At 35.7% G+C, this 25,477-nt stretch overlaps 2 protein-coding genes across 2 annotated transcripts; one reads left to right on the top strand and one right to left on the bottom strand.

Annotated features, from left to right (window-relative positions):
• Positions 1-3,782: 3,782 nt before the first annotated feature.
• Positions 3,783-6,513, top strand: LOC133327507 (myotubularin-related protein 9). The gene is made up of 8 exons (XM_061536024.1): positions 3,783-3,932; positions 3,998-4,248; positions 4,318-4,639; positions 5,229-5,475; positions 5,529-5,757; positions 5,814-6,226; positions 6,286-6,383; positions 6,442-6,513. The coding sequence occupies exons 1-8, from the start codon at positions 3,783-3,785 to the stop codon at positions 6,511-6,513; spliced, it is 1,782 nt and encodes a 593-aa protein (XP_061392008.1).
• A 14,156-nt stretch (positions 6,514-20,669) lies between these two features.
• Positions 20,670-23,242, bottom strand: LOC133327510 (protein Pixie). Its single transcript, XM_061536028.1, has 7 exons — positions 23,162-23,242; positions 22,663-22,879; positions 21,960-22,570; positions 21,707-21,902; positions 21,118-21,638; positions 20,815-21,049; positions 20,670-20,756 (listed from the first exon to the last, which is right to left on the bottom strand). Exons 2-7 carry the CDS (start codon positions 22,873-22,875, stop codon positions 20,700-20,702), a joined length of 1,833 nt encoding a protein of 610 aa, XP_061392012.1. The 5' UTR covers positions 22,876-22,879; positions 23,162-23,242; the 3' UTR covers positions 20,670-20,699.
• Positions 23,243-25,477: the final 2,235 nt, after the last annotated feature.

Here is a 25,477-nt window from a genome sequence, read left to right as displayed (position 1 = left end):
CTCTCGAAGTTTCTGGCGAGTCACTATAGATGTGTGTGGCTTAGCGTTGTCCTGGTGGAACACGGCACCTCTCCTGTTGGCCAATTCTTGCCGTTTCTGGTCAATTGATATATTCAAACGGTCCAGTTGTTGACAGCAGAGATCAGAATTTAGCGTGTGTCCATATAGAAGCAACTCATAGTAAATAATCACCTTCCAGTTCCACCAAATACATAGCAGAACCTTCCTGGCCGTTAGTCCTGGTTGACCACCGTTATGGGTAATTAACTGCTCTTTGACCACGATCGTTTTCGCACAGGGTTATCGTATGCGATCCATTTGTCATCTCCAGTCACCATCCGTTTATGAAATGGGTCTCTCTCATTCCGTTTGGCTAAGGCTTCGCAGATGGAAATTCGATCCAAATTTTTCTGTTAACTGGTGTGGCACCCAAACATCGAGATTTTTTTGAATCAAGATTTGTGTAAACCATTTACAACATTTCTGCGATTTTATCAACATTTTCATAATGGATTTCTTTTTCCCCAATCGCATTTTTTAACGCGTTTGGGGAAAAAGAAATCCATTTAAGATAACAGATCAGAATTTTTTATTTTTAGGTACTTCGTGTTGACCGCGTATTCCAGAATGATTTCACATACAGTGGCTCCATCGAATAATCGGACAAGTGGTTGTCAGATATAATAACGCTATACATTTCAAAAAAATTGTCTAAATGTGTAATTTTTTTCGCTTTTATTTACACATTACTTACTTATATTTCTGAACAATACAAAAAACAACAACTTTCCTAGTGATAACAGTAAATTTCGTCAGAAAAACAAAATTAACTCAATTTATTGTGTTCAACGCAAAATCGGACAAAGCAAAGTATCAATGTTTAAAGTCCCGTTATTATGCAAATATTAACTTCAAATCGGTATTTTGTTTGTCATATTCATTCGTAAATTGCATTTAGACCAAGAAAGTGGTAATACTAAATAAAAATAAATGTAAATGGCTCCAAAAGGGAAACAATCCAGTGTGGAAATCAGGCAATTAATAGATAAATTGAGTTATGAAGATAAAACAGTAAGAGAAATTGCCGAATTGGTAGGAATGAGTAAATCTACTGTCCACGACATTATAAAGAGGTTCCGTGATGAGTTCCGATTGACCAATAAAAGCAGAGAAGGTTAAGGGAAGATATTAAATGAGCGAGAAGAGCGTTCGATATTAAAAGAAATAAAACAATATTCATTTTAAACCGCAAAAGAAATTAAAATAAATTTAAAAACTCGCACTGGAAAAGATGTGTGCCTAAATACTATTCGCAATACATTGCATAAATATAATTATTATGGGAGAGTTGCAAGAAAAAAGCCATTTATTAGCCTTAAAAATAAAAACTGTAGTATAAAATATGCCAAGGAGTTTTTACTAAAACCAGACGATTATTGGACGCAGGTAATTTGATGATAGATCATCTTAAAATAAATTTCTATTGATAGTTTTCATTATATTAAGGTTCTGTTTACTGACGAAAGCAAATTTAATTTGCACGGATCAGATGGGAAGATGTATGTGTGGCGTAAGCCAAATGCTGACTATAATCATGAGAATACAAAAGCCACTGTTAAGCACGGAGGAGGTTCCGTTATGGTTTGGGGCTGCATGTCGAGTGCGGGAGTAGGTAATTTGCATTTTATTGATGGTAAAATGGACAAATTTGTCTACCTCAACATTTTAAAACAAAATGTAAAGCAAAGTGCAGACAAATTGGGTATCGCGAACAACTTTGCCTTTTATCAAGACAACGATACCAAGCACACATCAGGTGTAGCAAAGCTTTGGTTGATCCATAACTGCCCCAAACTTATACAAACACCTGCACAGAGCCCAGACCTTAACGTAATTGAGCATCTTTGGGAAGAATTAGCTAGGAGAGTGTATGAAAAAAAATTTAAGTCCTTAGTACAGCTTAAGGAGGCTTTACTGGAATCGTGGAACTCCATAGAGCCGGAGGTATGTCAGAATTTGGTCAAATCAATACCGAAGCGTTTACAGGCCGTTCTGGACAACAAAGAATATGCAACTAAATATTAGTTTCTCGATTTTTTGCATTTTTTACCATTGATACTTTGCTTTGTCCGATTTTGCGTTGAACACAATAAATTGTATTAATTTTGTTTTTCTGGCGAAATTTACTGTTATCACTAGGAAAGTTGTTGTTTTTTGTATTGTTCAGAAATATAAGTAAGTAATGTGTAAATAAAAGCGAAAAAACTACACATTTAGACAATTTTTTTGAAATGTAAAGCGTTATTATATCTGACAACCACTTGTCCGATTATTCGATGGAGCCACTGTACATGCACGTTGAGACAGGTAAGATATTTAAGATATCTGCACTTTTGGCTTTCCCGCTCAGAAATAATTGCCAGTGTTGTATTTGTGTATGTCAAAACTACTGTAATACTTATGTCAATCCAAATATGACAAATTAATTCTATAAAAATAATCCAACAAAAAATTTGCTATTTGAATAGTCGAATATGTCAACTCTCTCTTTTCACTCTCTTTTACTGGACTTTGGAGTAAACAGGCAACATCCTGTAACATTTGGTAACAATTGTTAGTTACCAAATATCGAGTTAACACACAACTAATTTAAGTGTTGTTGTGCAACAAAGGCAAACAAGAACCACGAAGAAATTGGTTGGTAGAAAGTTATACTAATTTCACCCGAAAACTCACTTCAGAATTTAAATACCGACCCATATTTAGCGAATTTTTATTCATCTCTTTCAATTTTATTTTAAGTATTCCAAAATATTTCGTTTTAAAAATAAATATATTTCTTTATACAATTTATGTTTTGTTTGCATTTTTTGATTAATTGGCGTGGTTGTTGTACAACAACACTTCCTGTTACCTTTTATATTATTCCCTGAATTAAATACAAAAATATGAAAAATAAAGAATAGCTTTAGTTGAAATGTCCCTTCAATTCAGAAATTAATACTTCCTGTGAATGATATTGTCGGTAGTATTACCCTCAACAAAATGTCAGACACTTGCGGTTACCTTGTATAATTATACCAGACACTTGCGGTTACCTTGTATAATTATACCATGCCATTTTGCCATTTCCTTTCATTTTTTTATATCTTTTGAATTTACTCTATATAAATTTTTACTGAGTAAATGTTACTGGAAAAGTAAACGATTCGTTAATGTACGGGAACAAAGCTATTTTGAAAACACAGACGAGGAAATGAAAAGAAGAAGCATAATACAAGCTATCAATTTATATTATGCTTCTTCTTATAAAGACTAAAGAAAACATTGTAGACAATTTGTTTGGAGACACTTTAATCTTGGGTTCCTGCAGGGTAGCTCAGGAAACAGTTCTATCAAAATATTCGATAGCCTCCTGATATGGCGATTGTATGAGTTCAATTTATTGCTGTGTGTCCTCTTTTGTCGGGTATGTAAATATGTATTTATGTATGGGTAAATGTTTTAATCGGTACGGGTGATAAGAAGTTTACTTGACTACAAATTGAAATAGGAAGGTTCTTTGTCGACCGACACCATTTGTTTGCAATAAGAGTGGTGTAGAAAACCCCCGCCCACTTGTAGAATCGCCGATTTATTGTTGTACGTCATAACAAACCGCAGAATGGGAAACGTTGAAGCGCAGTGTTAGCAATCAATTATATGGATATCGGACTTCTGGCGAAGAACAATTTGCATAGATATCAACAACTTGTGGCGAGGAAAACTATTTGAACCGTATAATGGAATTTGTGGAGTTAATACAGACACCAAAGTTAGATGGAGTTTTTTTGCATGACCACACAAACGCTACTATAGAAGGGCGTCTGTGCATAACTGGCCATCACTTGTTATTGAGCAGTGCACGGCAAGAAAACAGTCAGGAACTTTGGGTATGTTGTACTTAAATTGGAGTGAAGATTGAAGTTATTAATAAACAACTATGTGAATATTTCAGTTAATGCACAAAAATATTGATTATATTGAAAAGAAACCATATATGGTCCAAAACACTGTCGTTGGTGGTCTCATAACGCTTAAATGTAAGGATTTGAGAATAATATCGCTACGTATTAAATATGCCAAGGAGTACTTAAACATTGTTGCCTCGCTGGAAGCATTGAGCACTCTTAACAATCCCGAGTTGGAATATCCATTCTTTTATCGACCTATGTACACAATATTAGAAGATGGCTATACAATATTTCGGTATGCAGTAGATTTTACATTACAGTTTATATCGAGATATATAAAGAAAACACTCGTTCTATTTTGCAGGCCCGAACTGGAGTTTGCCAAGCTTATATCTCCTAGTTCCTGCAACAATGGCATGACTTCAATTAATAACACAAATTCAACTTTAAATCCACTATCGATGCTACATTCTCCTTGTTCAAATGACCATGACAACAATATTGGTACCACGGGCGTAGGTTGTGAATGGCGTATTACCAACGTAAATAAAGATTTCAAAATATGTCCAACATACGGATCGGTTTTGATAGTACCAAAGCAAATTACAGATGATCAAATAATACAATCTGCAGCCTTTCGAGATGGGGGGCGATTTCCAGTTCTTAGTTATCGGCACGACAATGGGGTAAGTTTATAAGGCAGAATGTTCGTATAGCTACATATAGCAATTTACATGTTATACTATGGATAAGCATTCTAGTAATCTGTAATGTCATGAATCTGCCTGTTTATGTGGCAGTTGCATGGATTGAGGATTTCAAAAACTGGCATAGTACCGCAATAACAAACACAAAAAGTTGAAGGTGATTGAGAAGCAAAATGTGTCCTTTTTTCTAGCCAGAAATTATAAATGGTACCAAAAACGCTGGGATATGCTCCAAGAGATATAAGAAAAAATGTGGAAATATTGGGCGTATAGTATACCATGAATGACGCTATGATGTAAATTAAACAAATATTAAATATATTTCACGACATAAATTTATTTCTAAATGTATATACGTTAAACATCCACGAACAGAAATAGAGGCTAAATTATTAATTAAATTAAATATATATAAAAGTAATAAGATATAGGTATATTAAACAATGTTTCTCAAAGAGCATGTTTATGAAAGTAATTGTTTATGTAAAAGGGACACATTCCTTCAAATATCTTGTAAGATTTTTTCGATATAATATATGCGTATAAAAATACATTCTTAAATTTCTAGGCGGCCCTACTAAGAAGTGCTCAGCCTGTATCAATTCAAGGTATAAAGCGATGCCGCGCCGATGAATCTATATTGAACGTTGTTCTGGGTCGAAGTAAAAAAGGGTTCATTGTAGACACATGGGGTAAAGGAAAGTCTAACACCGAAACTGACCAGCACTATTCGCAATGGAAAAAAGTTAATCGTTCGATTGGCAATATATCTTCGCCTGCAGCAATATTAGAGAGTTTCTCGAAATTAATTGAAGGTATAATCATTTGAACATCCTTTAGAAAACAGACATAGTAACATTTATTCCAGCTTGCAACGACGTCAGCTGTTCACCCGATAAATGGCTTTCTCGTTTAGAAAGTAGTAATTGGCTGAGCTTAGTATTGGGTTCGTTAAACGCAGCTTGTGTTGTTGCACAATGTCTTGATCAGGAAGGCAGTCCTGTTTTAGTTCATGGAGCCAAAGGTCTGGATTCTACCCTCATCGTTACGTCACTTGTGCAAATTATTTTAAATCCCGATTGTCGTACTGTGCGCGGGTAAGAAATTTATCCTACTGATTTGAAATAATAATTGAGAGGTGTTACTGTTACAGAATACAAGCTTTAATTGAACGGGAATGGATACAGGCTGGACATCCGTTTGCCTCTCGACATCGTTACTCATGTTACACTCCCTCACAAAATCGTCACAAAAGCAATGGCGCAACATTTGTTCTATTCTTGGACTGTATTCATCAGTTGTATAAACAGTTTCCTTGCAGTTTTGAATTTAGTACCCAAATGTTAATATTGATTTTTGAGCATAGCTATTTTTCTCAGTATGGGACATTTCTTTGTGATTCTGAAAAAGAACGTCACGAGTTGAGAGTCCATTCGCGCACTACAAGTCTGTGGTCATATTTAAATAGACCGGAAGTGCTCAAGAACTTCCTAAACCCAATGTACGAACCTAATCCTCGTGTAATATGGCCTTCAGTTGCTCCAATAAGTTTAGAATTATGGAGTGGTAAGCAATGCATTTCCATTTCCAAGCACATTGTCATTTTAATTTATCTACATTTCCAGAATTGTACTTAAGATGGATTGTGGATCAAAAAAATAGTGAATGGACGGCAACGCAAATTCAAGAACTCATAACAAATGAAAAGGAGCTGAGAGCAAAGGTTGGGTTTGTAGATTTTTTTTTTATAAATTCGAATGTAGACACGTTGTATTTTTCAGGCAATGAAGTTAAGGAAACAAGCATCAGAAATGGCAAATGAGGTGTTATCCATGCTGAACTCGAGTTACTGAAGCCAACAAGTATATACATATTTGAATACCTACCTTTGGAATTTCAAATCAAATCTCATTTTTTGTGAAATATAAATGAATACACATTTATAAAAAATTATTTTCCATTTGAATAATCTCGAAATATTTTGCAAACATACAAAAGACTTGGTTAAGGGACTAACCTAATCCGTATCTGCCACTTCAAGAATTTCCAAATCTTATACTTAGACGTGTATTGGATTTTTTTCGTTTTTTTTTTTTGTTCTTTTGTAAAAAAATAATATATTTTATATGATTTATACTCTCTTTTAAAGCTAGTTATATGACATGTGTGAATATTCGTATTTAAGGTTACATATAATAAATCAGTTTAATCGCATTTAAATTTAAGCATTTCGAATATTCATTTATATGAAATGATGAAAAATATATTACGTAATTATATTTTATTGTTATATTGTCGAAAAGTGTGTTCTTCAAATAAAATAATAATATTGACACGAAACACTTTCCCAATAAAATAACTTATACAGCCTTATTCTGGATATTTGCTAGAGAGATATCTCGCATGTAAAAAATTTTCGCTTTCACATTCTCGCCTTATTCTGAATGAATAGGGAGATGCAAGGTAGATATACAAGGTAGCCGCATCGGCGAATTTCTACAACAAACATTAGTTGTTGTATTTTGATATATCAAAAATATTTTGCCAAAACAAACAGATTGGCAAGATTTTTTTACACAAATTCTTGTAGAAAATGTTAATAAAAGTATTGCCAAAAAAGCTCTTCGAAATTCGGAGATTTTCATTCATAATTTTGTTTTTTAATTTTTTGGTTCAACATTACAACAACATTTTTGACATTTATTTGTCCAACAGCTGGGCCGATGCGGCTACCTTATTAAATATACCTTGGGGAGATGCAAAAAATGCGAGATGCGGATTCGAGTTTTCGAAAATGGTGGTTGAAAAAAAGATTCGTGTTGCCATATCGTAAATTAAGTTACAATGTGTGTGGCCATATTGTAATTTAAGTGTGTTGCCCCAGTAATTTAATTGTGTAACATTTTTCAATATATTATTTATTGATTTTTGTTATTAAAAATTTTTACTTTTTATTGTTATTTAAACTGCTTTGTAATTAAAAGAAAATAAATTAAAGTTTGAAAATATGGCAACCTACAATATGGCATGTGCAACAGCTGTTCATTGTTTTGATACAATTTGTTGCAACAACTACAATAGATTACAAATAAAATAACATTTTTTATGATGGCAAAAACACAAAGAAAAATAGGAAAAAATCTGCGATTGAATTAATTAATTCACAGTTTATCATTTCACTACATAATTGTGTGCCTTTTTATTTAATTCCGATATTTTATGTCCCCAAATTCTTAAAATGGCCTGTTATGTTATGATTTGCTCCTACTCCTTTATTTCTTCCTTCAAATCATGCACACGATAATTTTGAACAAAATAATAATTTTTGTTCTTTCATAATTTTTATTTAAGTTTTTCACTGTTAAGCGGCTCAAAAGACAAATTTGGGTTTTCCATAATTTTTAAAATTTTTTCTTGAGAGACAGATCCTCACCCAATATGTCTGTATTTAGCCTCCAAAATGCATCAAACTCGACTTAAATATTCCTTATTACCTTCATACATTCCTTGGCAATACTTGGTTCAGCATGCATCGTTATCAATAGGATTTCCAACGTCATTTTATTGGTTGTTTTTCAGTTAAAAATTGGCTTACTACCATTTATAATATTCTAAATCATCATAGAATAAGTATTGTGTAAATATTTTTCAGAAAAAAAGATATTACTTATTGGTATTGATTGGTATTTAAGTAAATTTATTTATTTTTAATTTTAATAAGGGCGGTACTATAATTTTTATCTATAATTTTTTGTATCTTATTCAAATATACTGATTCCGATTCAGGGGTATATAATTTTATGTGTGAATAATCGTCCTTATTCTATTGGCGTCGTCGACACAAGACGGTGACTTCGTCAATTGTTAATCCGTATTCTCATTGTCAATATTGACAGTAATCAAGAACTATCAATATAGTCTGGTATTCTGTAAGACAATGTGACAACGACATCGCCTTGAATTGACTCTGATTTTGTCGTCGCCGTCTTTGATGACGACTTGAATTTATTTAGTGATTTTTTACGAAATAAAAATTAAACATCCCAAATGAAATATAACAAGTTAAAGAGAATTCTATGATTTAGTTAAGAGTCATTTAGGGAGCACAATTTTATGTCTGGTCCATCCACACGAACACGAAACCCAGGAAAATTCGTTTACTCAAAAAAAGACATTTCGTATTTTCTCCATTGTTGACAAATATTACATGCAGACTTTTACTCAAAAAAAGTCATTTCATATTTTATCATCCATTGTTGACAAATATTACATGCAGACCTTTAGACAGTCAACGTCGTTGCGGAATACCAAATTGGTGTTGACGTCGACTTAAAGTGACATTGGCTCAAAATTGACAACGATATCGACGATTCCAAATAGAATAAGGTTGCATGTTATCTCTTTTTAGACTTGAATTCGATGTGCAGTGGTTGGAAAGTAAGAAAATTTTTGAGCGCAAATAATTTAGAAATTGTTTTCAATTTCTTAAAAAATAAAAACATCTCCCGGCATCCTACTTGCAATTTACTGCATCTAAGATGTCTGGTCCACTTCTACACGTCATTGACGTAGATGTCGAGGAAGAGGAAGTAAATTCAACACCGCTAATCATTGGTGATGTACAATAAAAAACCACTAACTCAAACGAGCATAATCGGCTAAAGTTGGAAAGTGCCTTATCGCCTATAAATTTAAACATTGATGACCTGACAACGAAACTGGGCGACTACAATCCCAGAGATCAAAATAAATACGGCATATTGGGAGTCCTCGCTGACGTCAATCTCAATAATCAACGTCCTGCCACGCAACCGAGACCAGCCAAAGAAAAAGAAAGAACAACAACATCCGTAAATTCTTGGTGTACGCCAATTTTTGTGTACAACGTAAATATAAAAACATTAGTTGAATCGATTCCAGAATTTTCCTTCAAAATTCGGAATATCAACAAAAGCAAAAGCAAATTATATTTCGCAGATCCAGCTGTTCATGCTTCAATGATGACAATTCTGAAGGAAAAAAACATCCAGTCATACTCATTTACGCCGAAGGAGCAAAAACAAAATGTCGTAATTATCAGATCCCTATATGCAGATACTGATTAAGAATCTATCAAATTTGAGCTTGATAAACTCGTTCCCGAAACAGTAGATGGTGTTACAAAATTTAAAACACCCAATTCAATAAAAAATAATTTTGATACGGGACTTTTTGCAGTATCACTCCGTCCAGGAAAAAAGATTGACGATGTAAATCACATAAAAGGTTTGCAAAATCAGAATATATTTTGGGAAAAGCCCAAGAAAAGGCAAAATGATATTCAATGCCACAGGTGCCAAAAGTGGGGTCACATAGCACGAAACTGTAATTCGGCATATAAGTGTATTAAATGTGACCAAAAGCATGAACCGGGTGAATGTCAGAGAACAAAGACGGATTCTGTATACCCCTATTGCACAAACTGTGGTGAAACTGGTCACCCAGCAAAGCAAATTGGAGAAGTTGTCCAGTTTATAAAAAATATTTAAACGCCCGACAACAGAAAATTGCAAAAGCTATTGAAGAGAAACGTGCTGCAAGTGAAAATGTCAATAGAGCAGTTAATATGTCATTAATATCACCAGCCAAAACCTTCGCCAGTTTATTTAATACCCAACAAACTCAGCAAAATAAACCTTCTTCAAAGCCATCATTAATTGAGGACTTTTTGAAATTAGCCAGCATATTTTTGGAGCCACAAGAACTAACTGTGGAGCAAGAGGTTATTATGTTTCTTTCACGGTATACAACCATGTCAAAGGTAGAAGCAAAAAAAAAATGCGACTATTAAATAAAGTAAAAGAAAAATATGGACAGTAGACGTCTTAATATATTAACTTTTAATGCAAGATCACTTGTCGACAAATAGAGTTACAGAATTTATTGATCAGAAACAATATAGACATTGGATTTATTCAAGAAACTCACATAAGCGGAAACAGAAGAATAAAAATTCCGGGGTACTACTGCTTATCAAACAATTTGTCTGTTGGGGTAGCAACGGCAATCAAATCGTCAATCCACTTTAATAAGATAGTACTGAATGATATCGGGATTTGCAGCTCATCCATCCAGATAGATTCATCATCAAATGGAACCCAACAGAAATGGCTTATCGGTTCCATATATATATCCCTTGCAATTACCAATCTCAGAGAATGCGTAGTGATCTGGATAAACTTCTTCAATTATGTCTAAATTACGATTCTTTCATCATTGGTGGTGATTTAAACTGAAAAAATATAACCTGGGGCGATCATAACGACAACTCAAACGGGAAAATTCTCGCACACTGGCTGGATGACAATTCATTGGATGTTGCTCGTTTATGTGCTTTTTCACCTACTTTCCCAAGTGGTGCCTCTTTTCTGGATCATTATCTATTAAGTCCACAATTAATAAATATAAATCGAAGCAATATTAATCTGGAAACATTACCGTAATTTTCCGACCACTTTTCTTTAAAATTGTCGCTTGAAACGGATTCAAATATTTCACTGAGAATCCCGAGAAAGTATATATCGTACAAGAATACAGACTGGGCTGCTTTCCGAAACGACATGGATACAGCATCACGCGATATCATCCCTACTGCGTGTAGAAACCTAAGAAATGAGGAAATAGATGGCTTAATAAAAGACTTCAATATTGCTTTCATGTCAATTCATTCTCAACATCATACCGTTATCGATGAAAAATTTCCGCTTTCCAAAAGGACAAAAAAGCTGTGTAAAGTAAAACACCGATGGCAAAAGGATCTGAAGCTCATTTTTCATCGCGCTGGAAACAGGACTAGCAGTGAGTACAGAATTATATCAAAGCAAATCCAACTTTTGAAAGTAATAATTAAAGAATCTGTAAATATAGATCAAGCAAAACTATTTAATAGCAAATTACAAAATATCAAAATATCAAAGAAGTTTTTTAAATAGTGGGAAAAAATAAACAACCATTCTGCCATCGTATTCTCAATGACAATAACTCCATCACAAACACATCTATTATAGCGGATCATTTTCAGAATTATTATGCGTCAACCTTCAGGCATACAGTTCCTGAACGTCCTGTTGGTGAGCTTGGCTCAAAGATATCAAATTTCATGGAATCCATACCCCCTTGTATTTATTCATTTGACGCTGACTTTAACGCATTGAGCAATTATGACACACATCATTTCACAGATTCTGAAAGTATTAAAAGTTTAATTCGCACAATCAACAATAAAAAGTCAAGTGGAATTGATGGCATATCTAATTATATTATTAAGAATTTTCCAGATTCAACTATAAAACTACTCACTTTTCTGTTTAATCAATGCATCAATAACGGCTATTTCCCTGTGGATTGGAAAGTGGCGAAGGTAATTCCAATTAAGAAGAAGCCAAATAGTGAACTTGTTACTGATTTCCGTCCAATATCCCTCTTGTCCAACATTGGCAAAATATACGAGTTAGTTCTAAAAGAGAAAATAGAAAAGAATTTAATCATTGAGCCAATATCTGATTTTCAATTTGGTTTCAAAAAATTTCACTCAACGCAGCATGCACTTTTAAAGTTTCGTACTGATATCATCAGCAACCTCCGCCATCAAAAATGTACCATAGCAATCTCGCTGGATATTGAAAAAGCATTTGACTCGGCGTCCCACGAAGGAATCTTATATAAATTGATCGACTTGGGACTTGATCCATATCTTGTAAAGCTGATACAGATTTTTTTACACAACAGACTATTTAAAGTCCAAATTCAGCATTCTATGACATCTGTTGGTCAAATAGGCAGCGGCGTCCCACAAGGCAGCGTACTTGCACCATTATTATTCAATTTGTTTCTATATGACTTTCCGCATACATTTGAAGACTCCCAAGCAATTTTATATGCTGACGATTGCTTGATTTTTGCTCACGACATGTCATCAGATAACGCACTACAAAAATCTACATCACACCTAGCTCACATTGATGAATATTACAGAACATGGGGAATTAAAATAAATGCATCCAAAAGCACAGCTATTTGTATACGGAATGCCTCAGGAAAGCGTCACAAATCGGTTGTCCCTATGAGTAAGCTGTTACACCTGTCTCTACACGGCACAGAGATCCCATTTCAATCCACCATCAAGTATTTGGGCATCAACTTCAACGTCCTGATGAAATTCAACACCCACGTTCGATCATCCCTACAGAAAGCAAAACGTATTGCTGGGCGATTCGCGCTTCTTTTCAACAATAAATATCTCCCTTAGAATACAAAGTTACTCCTCTATAAAGTGACTATGTATAAGATCTTTACTACTCTATGGCTTTCCATTCTGGTTTGCTATTTCTACAGTAGTGGTCAACGAATTGGAAGTTTTTGAGAAGAAAATCCTGAGGAAATGTATCAGACGAAACTATGAATCCCCTACAAAGACATTTTCCAAAACCTACATCTATAATAAAGCTGGAGTTCAACCTTTCTGCAGACAGGCGCTTCTACACTTCAAGAAGTTTGTAGATAACTTGGGTACACATGATAACGACCTAATGAAAATTATTTATGAAACTGAAAAACACTTGACTTGGTCGGATTCTACATATCTCACTTCAATCGGCGTTATCATCGAAATCATAGACAACGACAGGCATAATTCATATTCCTGGGGGGTTACTCTGTATTGCGATGCGTAAGAAAAATTGTATCGCATCGCATAATTGGTACTCTCTAATTCGTTTTCGTATCTCCTTTCGCATCAACTTTACGCAAATGTGACATCAACGCATGTCAAACTCGTTCGTTAAACGCAAATATCTTGCGTTAACAAAATAGCAAACGCAAAGGATGCGAAACATGTAAGTAAGCTCAATTAAAGGTTTTATTTATAACTAAATTAATTATTTTAGGGATAATACAAAAAATAACATCGATTTGGCAAAGGGACAGTTGCAGAGTTCAAATGCTAAATAACGCGCAAACAATTTGTGGACAAAACCGGCTAATGACCTCAATTCAAATGTATTATATTTTTATATAAAATTGATAACCACCTTGTCCAAGCAATTTCAAAGCAACGGCCACTTTTATTGGAGTTGGAATTGCTGTGGATGCATTTGGAGCGACGAGGGTTTAATAAATACATAAACGCATCTTTATTGAGACGAAAATTGTGTATATAAATCTATAAAAATTAAATATTTGAAACGTTTGTCACATAATTCGTACTTCTATTTTCATACCCGTGGTCACTTAGGGAGAGTATATTTGTCTTAAAATTCTTTTTTTTTAATTCGTTCATCATTTTTGTTTTTTAAAAAACACTCGTACCACACAAAAATATTGTTACGTTCTTGGATTTTACATAATCCCGTGTAGACGTTGTTTTATTTCCCAGTACAGTTCGTACTAAATAAAACGCGTGTTCTTTCTGATTACGAGTATTACAATGATTTTATTGACACAACTTTACTTTGCACGTTACTTTACAGCTTTACGTTACTTGATGGTTTCAATTCGCGATCTGATTCACAACTGACTAACTGCCTTGCCATTTCCCCTATTTATATGAGCCTTGCCTGTCGCTACAGAAGTTTCTAGACGATCTGGCAATACCTAGATTACGAACAATCTACCAATGCAACAAACACATACAAACTTACATTGAGTGAACAATAACAACAACACATATACAGGCGAGGGAGTAACAAAGAAAGAGGAATTAAGCGATCATCAATGATGACGTTTAACAAGAATTGTACGTCAATAACAAAATAGAAAATGAAAGAGGAAATGGAAGGATTTAGAAAAATCTATACAGTAGTTGTTCTTGTGAAGTTATTCGAATAAACTGCGTAGTAGAAATTTACGTTACAATTCAAATTCTTAAATTAACGGAATTCATCTAAATTAACTTAAATCTAAAGTTATATTCGTAACATTGCCCCCCACTTAAGCCTGTTCGTCCCGAATAGGCACAGTTCCCGTTCCGTAGGGGGCCAGCCGCTCCAAATGTACAACTTTCATCTTCGACCTGGGACTATCGCTCCTCTGGATGCGATAAACGACGTCATTTATTTTCGTGACAATCTTGTAGAGTCCTTCCCAGTGCGTTTGCAATTTGGGGCATAGTCCTTTTTTCGTTGTGGATTGAACAGTAGTACCAGTTGCCCTTCTTGAAACCCATCGGTATTTGCCGCTCGATTGTACCTTGCCTTCATGCGGTTGCTAACCATTTTTATTCGATGGCGAACTGCATCGTGGACTTTACTAAAAGAGTTTTGACTGTCTTCATCTTGGTTCACATCGTCGTTTGGGGTAGCACCGAATATCAAATCGCCAGGTAGATTTAATTCATTTCCGAACAGAACTTTGGCTGGGTCCGGGATGTGGAATCATGAATGGCCGATCTATAAGCCAGTAAAAACTTTGGAATATGCTCATCCCAGTCTCGTTGGCCACTGTCCACCACTTTCCGTAGATGTTCTTCCAGGGTGCGATTGAATCTTTCCACCATGCCATCTGATTGTGGATGTAGGGGCGTCGTTCTGGTTTTCTTGATTCCGTAGGAGTCACTTATTTCCTTGAAGATCGCTGATTCAAAATTCTTACCTTGATCGGAATGAACCTCAGATGGAACACCATAGCGACAAATCCAATTTTTGCTGAAAACATCCACAATTGTCCTGGCTTCTTGATTTGGGATAGCATAAACCTCTGGCCATTTGCTGAAGTAATCCATGACCACTAAGACATACCGGTTCCCAGAGTCGCTTATTGGGAACGGTCCAGCTACATCCATTGCGATTCTTTCAAAATGGGCTCCTGAATTATACTGCTGCATGTAGCCTCGACTCTTCCGTGTTGGACCTTTAGCTCTTATGCACTTTTCACAATTGGCAATCCAGTCGGCAATGGATTTTTGACAGCCGACCCAGTAGAATCTCTGCTTTACCTTTTCAGCGGATTTTGCTATGCCTCCACTTGGCCCATCGTGAAACTCCGACAAGACATCTCCTATTTTGGAGTCTCGGACGACGATCAAGTTCCGGTGAGATTTACCGTCCTCACTTTCCCATTTGCGATATAAGCAACCATCTATTATAAGTAGACTGTCCCACTGGGCCAAAATGGGGGCTCTGCATAGCATGTCTTTGAGCTTTCTGAATGCCTCCTCTTGGTCGTTGCCCCACTGAAACCTCTGGCTTTTTTGCGTCAAGCGGTGTAGACAGGCGGCGATGTTGGCAAATTTTGGGACAAATCGACGGTAGTAGGTGCAGAGACCCAGAAAGCTTCGCAGCTCATGGAGATTTCGGGGCTGCGGCCAATCTCTGACGGCTTGAATTTTCTCATTATCCGTCGATATGCCCTCCGGCGTCACGTGGTGCCTCAGGAATTTCATCTCTCGTTGGAAGAGACTGCACTTCTTTGGGTTTAACTTGAGGCCTGAAGACGAAAGCTGCTGTAGAACATCCTTTAAGTTCTTGATGTGTTCGTCGAAGTTGCGTCCCATGACTATGATGTCATCCAGGTATAGGAGGCACGACTTCCACTGCAGCCCTTTTAACACACGCTCCATCAGCCTTTCAAATGTAGCCGGGGCGTTGCAGAGTCCGAATGGCATGACATTGAACTGCCAGAGACCCCCATTAACGCCAAACGCTGTTTTCTTCTTATCTTTCTCGGCGATCTCTACTTGCCAGTACCCACTCTGCAGGTCGAGGGTGGAGAACCATGACGTCCCGGCTAATGTGTCCAATGTGTCGTCGATTCTTGGGAGCGGATAGCTGTCTTTCTTGGTGACATCATTCAACTTTCGGTAGTCCACACAAAATCGGGTGCATCCGTCTTTCTTCTTGACCAAAACCACTGGGGAGCACCATGGACTTGACGATGGTTCTATTACACCACTCTTTTCCATTTTACTTATCAGCTTCTGTACCTCGTCTCTTTTTGCCAGGGGAACACTTCTTGGAAGCTGTTTAATGGGTCTCGCGTCTGTTGAATGGATTTCATGCTTCACCACTGATGTTCTTCCTTGGTGCTCTTTTATTAACGCAAAGGTAGAGGCATGTTTCCATAATAGCTGCTTAGCCTTGTTCCTCTCGGAAGGTGATAATTGGTGTGTCCACTCTTTTATGTAACCATTGCTGCTGACTTTTCGGTGCTAGTTTCCAAATTAATTACAGCTTCAGCTGGTGTGCATTGTCCAACATCGGAAAATTGGCAAATTTGCTCTTGCTTGTTTGACAGGTTCAAAACTCTAACAGGAATCAATCCGTCCTTGTTGCTTTTCACCAGGGCATTCGCTATTAGGATGTTACTGTTTATGTTTTCTGCTGGTTCCACCACCCACAACTTCTCGGCTCCACAATCTCCATTCATTGGTACCCATATTATTGCTTCGTCAGACGTCTAATGGGTGTACTTTCATCGTAGCCCACGTTTAACGGAATTTCGACGTTAGACCAGGTCATCACACGCTCTTTCATATCCAGATTGATACCAAAGGCAATCATAAAATCTGCGCCTATTATCACTTCGTCTACGATATCGGCAACTATAAACTCGTAATTTCCGAGTTATTGGCAATAGTTAGTCTCAGGGTAATCTTGCCGTGTACTGCCGCGGGCTCACCCGTTGCTGTGCGCAGTCTGACTCCATTAAGTTGCGTTACTTTTCCCTTTACCAGATCTGATCTTATGATGGACTTTGATGCGCCAGTATCTAACGTCAGAACTCGCTTATCACCATTGATGTACCCAATTGTTGTTAGGTTGTGACTTTTCTGTTGTACTATTGCTATGGAGATTGTGGGGCCATGTAGAAAAATCTATACAGTAGTTGTTACAGAAATTTACCTTACAATTCAATTTCTTAAATTAACGGAGTTCATCTAAACTAACTTAAATCTAAAGTTCTATTCGTAACAATATGTTTTTATTTACAATTTTTGACGTTTCCTTTTGTCATTCTTCGTTATTGTTTACTTTGTGGTGACAGTGTTGCCCAATTTTCGTTTTAGTTTGCGAATGCGTTTGCGTGAGCGATACAGAATACCAAATTGAATTCTTAACGCATTTAGCTATCGCATCGCACTTGCTTTCGCAACGCAATACAGAGTAACCCTCCTGACTTTTATAAAAATACCACTCAAGGCACTCATAGAGGATAACAAAATATGAATATCCGTATTATTTTATCTTATTAATTAGTATGAACATTGCTCATTAAGTTTTTTCTTGTATTTACAAGCATTTGAAACCACTGTGATACTCTATTTTAATGTTTTTGTGTGCTTTGCTCATTTCGTTTTATTATTTATTGTACCTACAAACAACTCCAAACCACTGTGATATTTTTTTACACTTAATCCACGAATAATTTAAGTCACTTTACACTTGCAGTAAGCTATTGTTAGAAACATCTCTTTTAATTCGGAATTTGTTTATTGTTGTTTAGTTTTAAGTTTCTTATTTATTTATTTAAACAGACTTTTTTTGCTCTGTGCGCGATTTGATAAGGCCGGGAGCAAGCCTTGACGTTATCTTCACTTTGTTTTTATCATAATTTTCTTTTCCTTTTAACATGTTGCATTACTAAACAGCTGATTGTTTTTAGAACAAGACGATTATAGTTCGAAGTTTTCATGTCATCAATTCACATTACATTACACTATGTTATCGATAAAGAAATGAAGTCTCAATAATGCCATGTACAGACGAGCGTTGTTCGCTCTCTTATTCGTTGTTCGACCCTAAATTATGAAGTAATTACTTAGTTCCCCATACAAAATTGTCTGAGCGAACACCGACTTTTGTACGTTGTTCAATGCGAATCACTCTCTGAATCACCAAGAATTTTGTCCCATCTCTAACAATTGAGAGAATTTATCGAAAATAAATTAATTTTGACAGCATGAAAAACTGTTTAAATTTTTCAAACTTTTTCAGTAAAATTGAAAATGATGAATGAAAAGTAACCACAATTCTAGTTTTTATATATGCAGAAGGATGTAAATTTTGTTGTCTACATAATGCAATGTGCATTTCTTTTGAGTTGAGAAAATATAAAAATGTATTGAAAACAACAATATTTTCAGAAAAAATGGAAAACATGAATTAAAAGTAAAGAGATAGGGGTTGATATTATAGTCAGGAGAAAGAGAATTTTTTTTTCTATTCAGATCCATATGTGATTCACACAAATATGTTACAATTTTGGTGTAAAACAAGAAACAACTAGTTTGAAACAAAAAAACTCTGATGACATGAATTAAGAATAGTGTTGTATGAACGGGTTAATTCATGTACGTAATTTTGAGAGCGAACTTCGTTGTTCGAATGCCCGACAGAACATGGCATAACACTCATGCGACGACTATTTATCGATAATATCAACAAAACAAAAAACACATCTCTAAAATTATAGTCAGCTATTTATTTTGTTTGATATTTTGGCTTAAGGGACCCCCCCATTCACGATTTTAATTCTTCAAGATTTTCAATGGGCTGGTAAATGAATACAAATGCTTGTTAAGGTTTGTAATTTGCACATATATAATTGAAGATTTAAAAGAGAAGAAAAATAATTTACAAAAAATTTTGGTTATTGTTTTGTTGTTGTTTTTTGTAATTAAATAAAAGTCCTTATTTTTGATGGCGGGCATGATAACTCCTCACTGGAACATCGGAATCCGAAAATTCCAACGGTGTTAGAAAGAGTACATGTCTGGCTCTCGTATGAACTAGGATTATTGACTTCGCTCAAAAATTAACAAAATGACGGACCTTTGAAAAAATATTTTTGGAAAATCTCCGATTTTTTACCAAAAACCAAGTTAAAAAATAAGGAAGATCTTCACCGATTGGCTTTATCCTAGTTCATACGAGAGCTATACACTCCCAGAGAAACGTTGCAAAACCGGAACCGATTGGATTATTAGTTTTTGAGTTAACGTGCCCGCCATTCGCAAAAAAATTTTTAGAGAAAAACGCGTTTAAAGTTTGAGCAGCCCTTTAGCTGTCACTTGATGCTGACACAATAAATCGGCTATATCTTCAAGAGTTATTGAGATTTTCACTTGAAATTTTGTAGAGACATTCTTTAATCGGTGTAGATTCGAATTATATCAACAAAGATCACAGGTAGATCTCTCCCTGATGACGAATATATATGACATTCATGGGAGAAGTCCGTACTTCCCGAGATATGGACCTCTGAAGTTGCGGAATTCATATGATCGCTCATAACAGCGTAATTTATGGATCGATGATGGTAACATTGACGGCTATTAAGAATTGCATGTTTAAAATGTTCGATCGCGTAGCCGAATTTTCCATTTGTCATACATAGAATGGTAGTATATATGTACATAGAATTACTTTTTGAGTCGATTTATGCACCTTGCTCCGTTCATTTATGATCGGAATGGGATAAAATTTGGTGCACTCCATCCGAAAGGGACGAAATTTTATTTTGCACAAAGACCTTGGTGACCTTATTTATAGGCCATGGGGAATACCATGGCCTATAAATAAGGTCACCAAGGGAGACCAGCTGATTATCGATACCTCTCAAGTTTGCTGTCAAAATGCATTATTGTGAATTGATTTCCATTATGAAAACGTAAACAAAGTCGAAATTGTTGACATTAGACTTGAGAAAAAACAGCTGTTTTCCGATTTTGATTGCTATCTTGGTGACCTTATTAATAGATCTTGGGGAATACCAATTTGCAAAAGACGACACTCTTCGTCGTCGTTTTGTGTCGACGACGACATACGGAATAGGGGTGATTGACAGATTTGGTGTACTTTATGTGTTGCTATATTTTTGTTTGCTTTCGAAAATACAAAAAATTATGAAAACCATTACAAAATATGTTTTAACAAAAATCGTTGTTGTTTTACAGATGGGAACATAATGGAATCGAGCCGGTATATAAAGTATAATATGCGGCATTCTGTCGTTTATTTCAGGGATATTCTCATAGTTGGATGTAATCAAAATGGGCTTTTCTTCTTTATTTGCCATCATCTTCCAAAAAGAAGAATTGACCGGAACGTTTTTGCTCAGTATCCTACAAATTTTAGATATAATATAATAATTCGATATTAAATAAAAATCAAAAGACGTACCTTTACGGAATTGTTTTTGTTAATGCGTGGTCTGAAATTGTTAGGGTCACGGCGGAAAGTAATACCCAACAGTTCCAAGAAACGGTTCATACCGTTCAACAACGATTGAGGCGAGTAAGCTGTGGTCTTTACCGAAGGTTGACCCTCCAACACAATGACACGATCCGCTAAATATGTTGCCATTATAAAATCGTGCTCTACCACGAAGCCAGTACGTTTGGCGTGCAAAATATAACTGTCGTAAAAAAGAAACATGAACATTGATCCATGGTATCATTGCATTGTATATTGTCGGCTACTCACCGTTTAATAACCTTAGCAGCGACCAAACGTTGTTCTGAATCCAAGTAAGCAGAAGGCTCGTCAATCAAGTACACATCGGCAGGTTTGCCCAAACATAAAACTAAGGCTACCCTTTGCAATTCACCACCAGACAAATTTTGCACTTCTTGGTCCATAATTTCTTCAATTTTCATTGGTTTCATAACATCGGCAACAAATTGAGGATGAACATAGGCGTCGCGAATCTTTTCATGAAGAAGATGGCGGACATGATTTTGGAACTTGGGTGAAATTTTTTGTGGTTTGTAAGAAATATTCAGCACAGGAAGATCCACACTGGTATCAGGCTGTAAGTTGCCAGCCAACATACGAATGAATGTTGTCTTGCCGGTACCATTCTCACCAAGAAGCACCAAAATTTCAGAATCACTAAAGTGACCTTCTTGGACGGTAAGAGAGAAATTGCCCAACGTCTTCTGCATTGCCGGATAAACATAGTGGTTCATTCTCTTAACTTCTTCTTCAGTTGCCGACTCGGAAACCTACACATGTATAGATTGTAAATACAACAGTTGGAAACAATTGATATTCTGTTTTGTATGGTTCTCACCTTGAATGTAAGCGATTCTGTACGGAAACGCATATTTTCAGTTGGAACAAAGCCGTCAAGGAAAATATTTATGCCTTCGCGTACAGAGAAAGGCATAGTAACTACACCATAACAACCAGGAACACCGTATAGACAGCAAATAAAATCGGATAAATAGTCCAATACGGACAAGTCATGTTCGACGACAATTATGAACCTGAAAGATCAGTTTGTTAATAATAGAACAGCCACCAACTATAGGCAAAGCACTTACTTTGTTGGATGTAACAGATGTCGTATCGTCAAAGCAGCATTGAGACGCTGCTTTACATCCAAGTAGGAAGAGGGTTCGTCAAACATGAAAATATCACCGTCTTGAATGCATACCATGGCAATAGCGAAACGCTGCAACTCTCCACCGGAAAGGTCGGCAATGTTGCGTTCACGTATGTGCGATAAATCCAACATTTCACAGATTTCCGTCTGGTTTTTACGCTCATCTTTCTTGTTGAGCAAATCATTGACCGTGCCGCGAACAGCTTTAGGAATCTGGTCGACATATTGCGGTTTGACCAATGCCTTCAAATTGTCCTCGAGAATTTTTGTAAAATAGTTTTGCAGTTCAGATCCACGGAAATAAGCCAAAATCTCTGTCCAGTCTGGAGGATCGATGTAGCGGCCCAAGTTCGGCTTTTGCTTTCCAGCCAATATTTTCAATGCAGTCGACTTGCCAATACCATTTTGACCAACTAGACCCAAAACTTCGCCGGGTCGTGGAATTGGCAAGCGATGCAATTTAAAGGAGTTTTTCCCGTAACGATGAGTTGTGTGCTTCTCCAAATTGCTGGGAATATTTATAATAGTAATTGCCTCAAAAGGACATTTCTGAAAGTAGAAGATAATTGTAGATTTTGTTGTAGAAAATTGTTGATTGAAATCGAATGCCACTATCGCTAAATATAGCGCTCGACACTTACCTTGACACAAATACCACAACCTATACACAATTCTTCGGACAAAGAAGCGATTTTGGATGCGGGCGCCACTTCGATACATAACTTTCCCATACGCACTACAGGACATGATTTTTTGCACTCCTGGCGACAACGCTTTGGCTTACATTTGTCATCACTGACAATGGCAATACGGGTCTGCTTGTCCGTCTCCTCGTGATCTTTTCTGTTGGCCATTTACCTGAAACAAAATATCGAATCGAATCTAAGTAACACACGTTCTCCATTCAATTGAATAAGCCCCCAATGTGACAACAAAGCAAATACTTGTAGGTGGGAATTTCGGACTCAAACACTACCCCACCACTACAAACTGGCTAACAAGAGTGAAAGTGTATAACCTCAACTTTAGCCCATTGCATTTTCTGGCATGGAAATGTACCAGTAATAACAGGACAGGCACCGTGTTGTTGTTGTTTTTGCCTTCCTGACATTTTTCAATAACAATTTAAAGGCAAATTACCTCTTAACTTAGTTTGAATTTGTAAAATCAGACAACGAACGGCCGAACTGCGTGGCCCCGAATAGGAATTCGAAAAGAAAATGTCAAAAATAATTCACTGCATTGACGGCAGTCACAGTTGTTTAATAGTGTACATTTTTCGGTGACTGCTACAACCATGTATTTATTTACGAATATAAGAACAAAACAAAGTGCAAACAATTTAACGAACTTCTTACGCGTTACGCTTTGCATATTATTCAGAGTTGTTTTATTCCAATTAGAGTGGTTATTCTTGCATTCAAACAAAATGTCATTGAAAAAAAGAGATTATTTATTTGTGATTGTTAGCATGGTACAATTATTCATAACAACCTATAAATTAAAAATTTTTCATATTGTGGCTTGTAATGCCAAGGTCTATATAAGTAAGGCAAGTTGCTATCTAAATTTTTTGTCAAAATATAACTAAGTTATAACAAAAAACGTAGTTGGCTATCAAAATTATGTAAAACAATAAGAAAATTATATTAAATAGTGTGAAAAATAAATAAATGGTTAACATTTTTGTAGGAATTCGCCTTCTGGATGACCTGATATTTGGACCATGGTTATGCCCAAGTCGTATACAAAATGTGTGTAATGTTTTGAAAAATATAAAATATATATTCTAATAGTACATTTACATTGTACCGGATTAGGTTAACCCAGTAGTTTATAATTATCAATTCCATTACATATTTGTCAAATAAATCCTTATAAAGAAGGTTAACCCTTGTAAAATGTTCTAATGTACACGTCGTTTAAAATCCATTTGTTTAAAGATGAATTTTACAACTTTGGTAGGAAAAAATGTATGATTTTTGAATGAATCAATATGATAATCATATTTCGTACTCGATTTTGTAAAGAAAACATAAAATTCCATTAATTTTTCGCGTTTTTTTTTTTGGAAAAATGTTACAAATATGTCAAATGATCAGAACGACTTGTTGCATTTGTTTTTATTTATTCTGACATTATAGCCCACAAGGTAGAGGTGTATTTTCCTTTTGTTGATAAAAAATAAACTACTTCATGATACAATTAGTCCTGATTTATATTAGGCGAGTTTATTTGCGGCAATTCTTGTCGTTCTCTTTTGAACTTGCTTCATGCGTCTATACAAGCAATTCGGTTGCAAACATACATATGTATATATTCTGAATTGAATTATTTTTTGTGAAATGACACTACAAACAAAATACACAAAACGAATTGCCAGAAAATTGTCGGTACGAGCAATTTTTTTCCATTTCTATTCCCCTTGCCCCTCTCTCCAACAAACAAAGACTTGCGGCAAGTAAACTCGCCTAATCTAAATTGGGACTTATTCAAGGTAGTCCATAGCAACTTATAAATTACAATTTTTTTTCATATTGTTACGAATATAACTTTAGATTTATGTTAATTTTGATGAATTCCGTTAATTTAAGAATTTGAATTGTAACGTAAATTTGTACTACGCAGTTTACTCGAATAACTTCACAACACAACTACTGTATAGATTTTTCTACCTCCTTCCATTTCCTCTTTCATTGTCTATTTTGTTATTGACGTACAATTCTTGTTAAACGTCACCATTGATGATCGCTTAATTCCTCTTTCTTTGTTACTCCCTCGCCAACATATGTGTTGTTGTTATTGTTCACCCAAGTTAATTTTGTATGTGTTTGTTGCATTGGTAGATTGTTCGAAATCTAGGTGTTACCGGATCGTCTAGAAACGTCTGTAGCGACAGGCAAGGCTCATATAAATAGGGGAAATGGCAAGGCAGTTAGTCAGTTGTGAATCAGATCGCGAATTGAAACCGTCAAGTAACGTAAAGCTGTAAAGTGCAAAGTAAAGTTGTGTCAATAAAATCATTGTAGTACTCGTAATCAGAAAGAACCCGCGTTTTATTTAGTACGAACTGTACTGGGAAATAAAACAACGTCTACACGGGAGTAAGTAAAATCCAAGAACGTAACAATTTGTGTCGGAAGTGAGATTATGATAATACTACGATGAAGTTTAAGGATCTACGAGTGGAAGACTTGAAGAAGGAGCTCATTAAATTGGAATTGTCCTCTACTGGCAACAAGGCTGAACTACAAAAACGTCTGTTGGATGATAATAAATCCACGCCTCAGTTGGCCCTTGAAAAATATTCTTTAATAAATCGACGCCTCAGTTGGCCCTTGAAAAATATTCTTCAATAAATCCACGCCTCAGTTGGCCCTTGAAAAATATTCTTTAATAAATCCACGCCTAAGTTGGCCCTTGAAAAATATTCTTTAATAAATCCACGCCTCAGTT

This window comes from Musca vetustissima, unplaced genomic scaffold (assembly GCF_032173495.1).
Source record: "Musca vetustissima isolate MV318-11 ecotype Yass unplaced genomic scaffold, APGP_CSIRO_Mvet_v1 utg7742, whole genome shotgun sequence".
Taxonomy (NCBI): domain Eukaryota; kingdom Metazoa; phylum Arthropoda; class Insecta; order Diptera; family Muscidae; genus Musca; species Musca vetustissima.
This window is presented reverse-complemented; position numbering and strand designations above follow the sequence as displayed.